This window comes from Microtus ochrogaster, chromosome 5 (assembly GCF_000317375.1).
Source record: "Microtus ochrogaster isolate Prairie Vole_2 chromosome 5, MicOch1.0, whole genome shotgun sequence".
Lineage (NCBI taxonomy): Eukaryota > Metazoa > Chordata > Mammalia > Rodentia > Cricetidae > Microtus > Microtus ochrogaster.
In genome coordinates, this window is record NC_022012.1 from 25631847 (window position 1) to 25636390 (window position 4544).

At 42.1% G+C, this 4544-nt stretch overlaps 1 protein-coding gene across 4 annotated transcripts in view; it reads left to right on the top strand.

Moving 5' to 3' along the window:
* Positions 1-4544, top strand: part of Nfrkb (nuclear factor related to kappaB binding protein) — a 34090-nt gene that overhangs the window by 16582 nt on the left and 12964 nt on the right. For 3 of the 4 annotated variants that reach the window (XM_013346324.2, XM_005346997.3, XM_026779300.1), the window contains exons 13-17: positions 481-560; positions 659-705; positions 1560-1620; positions 2135-2309; positions 4269-4375. In XM_013346324.2, coding sequence (XP_013201778.1) covers positions 481-560; positions 659-705; positions 1560-1620; positions 2135-2309; positions 4269-4375 — 470 coding nt within the window. The remainder of the gene's footprint in view (positions 1-480; positions 561-658; positions 706-1559; positions 1621-2134; positions 2310-4268; positions 4376-4544) is intronic. The other variant, XM_026779301.1, reaches the window with a different exon arrangement.

Below are 4544 nucleotides of genomic sequence, written 5' to 3' on the forward strand. Positions count from 1 at the left end.
GTGAGCCACCATGTGGTTGCCGGGAATTGAACTCAGGACCTTTGGAAGAGCAGAAAATGCTCTTAACCTCTGAGCCATCTCTCCAGCCCTCTAACTGCTCTTTTAACTTAAATCAACCCATTTATATTAATCTGTGTTCACACTCTTCACTGGCCCCACCACAGACTCAAAACCATGCATGCGACCTTATGAGGTTGGCTATACCTGTAGCGCTCCTACCAAGAAAAAAAATCTCAACTTCATCCAGGTGCCTGGTGCACGGTGACTACTCTGTAAATACTTATTGAAAAGATCGGAACAAGTGACATCCTGGTCTAGTAGTCCAGGCTCTGAGGGTAGTGGCATGAACATGTGGAAAGAACTAGTGATAGATTCTGACATGTTCTCTTTCTGGCATGGATAGAGCTGGTGAAGAGAAGGCAGGATTCTGAATAAAACTCTAAATTTCTTAACTTTTTGTGTGTACCCCCACCCCTGCAGTTCAGTCTCAAGATAATGAAAAGGAATTAGCTGCTCTCTTCCACCTGTGGTTAGAAACCAAAGACCAGATCTTCTGTAAGGTACATCTCTTACTTTTTCATTACTTGGGTTTTTAGAGCCCTTAAATTAGTAAAAATTGTCTAGTTCATTTACCTGGTAATGTTTTCCCTTTCTTCAGCAAGAGAATGAAGACATCTCAGATGCCATGACACCTGTCCCTCGAGTGTGAGTATATTCTCATGGTGGGTAGTTTCCCATGAAGCCACGACTTTTGACATTATTGCTGTGGGTCTGCTGGCTGCTTTAGTGTGTTTGAGTTGTAGTGGACTGGAAGACCCTAGAAGCCCATGGACTAATATGCCTCAACATACTGGAGGAGGACATATATGCTTAGTAAGAATGGTTCCTGACTACGGTAGTCTAAGATGATCTGCCTTGTAGTTGGGCAGTGTCCTGCATAACCTTCCTGGTTTCCACTTCAGAATGATTAATCTGATTCAAGTTCCTCATTTTACTTGTAAAAAGAAATCCATGAAGTTGAGTGACTTGCTAAAGGAGGTATCTGGACCCTGACTAGAGTTCAGATCCTTTGCCTTCTAGTAGTGGTCTTCATGCTTAGTCATCTCACGTTCCTGATTCCTGCCTGTTCAAACTGGAGTTCAGAGGCCCATCCTTACTGTAACCATTACATGTACACATGCATACTTACATATATATATATACCTTCACATAGTGGGGGTTAAGAACTCAACTTCTTTGGAAGGCAGAAATAGCATTCTTGTCATCAGATATACTTGAAGTGCTTTGTTCTACCAAGAATGACATTTTGTCATTTAGCTGACTTTTTAGCCATGCTGAAAACAGTAGGTAAAGATGCCATTCTCTTTCTGTTTATTCCAAACACTTGAGGATCCCAAGAATGGGGTAGCATGGGAAATGTCAACAAGACTTGTATGGTAAGAACTGGAGAGCAGACTGAGTAGGACGAGCACTTTTGAAGGGACATCTTCCATGTAGCTAAGGGGATGCTTCATGACCCCCTTGCTCTCAGAGATAACATAGAATTCTTTATGTTCCAGAAGAACTGACTATGTGGTGCGGCCTAGCACAGGAGAAGAGAAACGGGTGTTTCAAGAGCAGGTAAGCTCTCTTCAGAAGCACTGAGCCTGAGTTTTCCTTGCTATCAGCTCCTTGGATGTTCACGTCCTTTAGCTTAGATGGTTGAGTTTACTTGTTGGGGTAGAACTGATTTGGTAAATGGGAAAGAAATTTTTATTATTATTATTTTGTTTTTCGAGACAGGTTTCTCTGTAGCTTTGGAGCCTGTCCTAGAATTAGTTCTTATAGAACAGGCTGGCCAGCCTCTGCCTCCCAAGAGTTGGGATTAAAGGTGTGCACCACCACTACCTGGCGGGAAAGAAACTTTTTTTTCCTACTATCTTTTCTTCCAGGTAGCAGAATGCATTTTACTTCCTTGCCATTTCCTAGGTGACCAGTTGTGAGGATTGTCCTTTTTTCCACTGTGGTTGGGTCATAGTTCTTTGCTTGTTTCCTCCTTATTGTAACATCTCATTTGATCCATTTATTTTAAGGGAGTGCTAGAAAGAACCCCACTCATTGTGACATGGTAATTTTCTGACTTTTTTCTTGGTAGGAGCGTTACAGGTATAGCCAACCTCATAAGGCATTTACCTTTCGCATGCATGGCTTTGAGTCTGTGGTGGGGCCAGTGAAGGGTGTGTTTGACAAGGAGACCTCCCTCAACAAGGCTCGTGAACATTCCCTGCTGCGTTCTGACCGACCTGCCTATGTCACCATTCTGTCTCTTGGTATGTGGCATGCATGCCTTTATTACTAGGAATTTCTTATTTTTACCCCAGAACTTTCCTCAGAATTTTCCTATACCAAACCTTAACCCCTCACACAGCACACTCCAACCATTGAGGATCAGTCTCATGAATTTTCTAATCTATGAGGTGGCAGGATAGATTTTGTGCTGGGAGATGGATGCCAGGAACTAGTGCTTCTTTTTGAAGCCGTGTTCATCTTGATGAACTCTGCTTGCAAGCTGGTAGTTACTTTAGGTATCGCACTCTGCCTCGCTAAAGAGGTTTTTGTTTGTTTGTTTTTTTCCTGAGAGAGGTCACATGCCTGTAACCCCAGTACTTAGGACGCTGAGATTAGAGGACCATTGTGAATTTAAAGGCTGCCTCTGCTACATAGTGAGTTTGAAGCCGACTTAGTGATATTGTATAAGAGGGCCTGTAGAGTTGGCTCAGCAGTTAAGAGAACAGACTGCTCTTCCAGAGGTCCTGAGTTCAATTCCCAGCAACCACATGGTGGGTCCCAACTGTCTGTAATTCCAGCTCTAGAGGATCTGGCATCTTCATACAGACATACATGCAGGTAAAATACCAGTGCACATAAAAATAAATAAATCTTTAAAAAAAATAAGAGAAGAATTCTTTGTGTTATGAGTCCTGTTGGTAGTCTAGTGAGACCTCTGAACTCCTTCCCAGAGTTAGAATTATGCATTTAAATCCCCCCCCTTTTTTTGATACAGGATTTTTCTATGTAGTCTTAGCTGTCCCAGAATTTTGTAGATGAGGTTGGCTTCAAACTCAGAGATCTCTCTGCCTCTGCCTCTTCTGGGATTAAAGGCATGTGCCTCCCCAACCCAGCTGCATTTAAATTCTTGAAATACTTAAGAGTTGCAGAAGAAGCCAGCCAGTCGTTTTAGTAACTATTAAGATGTTAAAACAAATTTAAATGCAAAACAGTTTTTGTTATGATATTGAATGATAGGACCCAGTAGCGGATGCTTCAAATTTTCTAACTTCCAATGGGGGTGAATGTAAGTGATTTGAATTGTTGTCTTCAATACCTATAGCATAAAAAGTATTTGATTTCTATTGTAATAGTACAGTAATATCAATATGTGATTTATAATGTTCGTTGATAATTGAAGGAAGTGTTAAATTACGTTTTTACAATCAAGTTTATAGAACTACTTTTCTTTTATCCTATATATACATGAATTCGTTTTATTTTGCTCTAACCCACCCTTTACTCCCTCCTTCAACACCTTTCTAGTCCCTTACCTCAGATGCCCTCCCAACTTTATGTTTTCAATAAAAATGTATATTATATATGTGTGTGTATCCTACTGATGAGTTCATTTAGTGTCATCTGCATGTGTGTGTGGTGTGGGTGTAGGCCTTCACTGTAGCATGGGTAACCTATCCCTCCTTCAAAGAAACCTGACTTTATCTCCACTGGCTGCCCTGACTGCCTGGAGCTTTGCAACCAGAAGTGGAACCTTTTGAACCCCTCCTGTCCATGCTGGAATAGTGACTAGGTAGATCTTGTGCGGGTCTTGTGTAGTGACCACAGCTTTTGAGAGTTCCTGAGTACAACTCCCTCCATGTCCAAAAGGTGCTGTTTCCTGCAACCCTCCCTAACCTCTGTCTCTTAAAATCTTTCCGCCCACTCTTTCATGACCTCCCTGAGCCTTGGTGAGGGGTGGGTGTGATGTCCCATTTGGGGATGAGAACCACTTCACTCAGTTCTAAGGTATCCATGGGCCTGATTTTGCCCGCAGGGTATGTTAAAAGTGTATTAAGTTCATGCAGTGTTTACAGCCACTAGAGGGCAGTGTGTCTTTGTCTGGCAGATGAGGCTCAGAGACCTCATTCTAGGGAGCTCAGTCCCCACCAGAACAGGTCAGGAGATGTCATATTCACTGGAAGCTTTGCTTGACTCCTGGATTTTGCATTTTCTGATACCAGTTCGGGATGCTGCAGCTCGGCTGCCTAATGGAGAAGGCACTCGAGCAGAGATCTGCGAACTGCTCAAGGACTCTCAGTTTCTTGCTCCAGATGTCACCAGCACTCAGGTAAGTTAGTGAAATAGCTTTTTTTTTGGCTTCATTTCAGAATGTATTTGAGAAAAACTATTAGGAAATGTAAGTTACACTCTTTTCCCCCCAGAGTGTTATACCCATCAGGAGCTGTATGTGCTTCCTCTAACATAAAATCTTTTTTTTTTTTTTTTTTTTGGTTTTT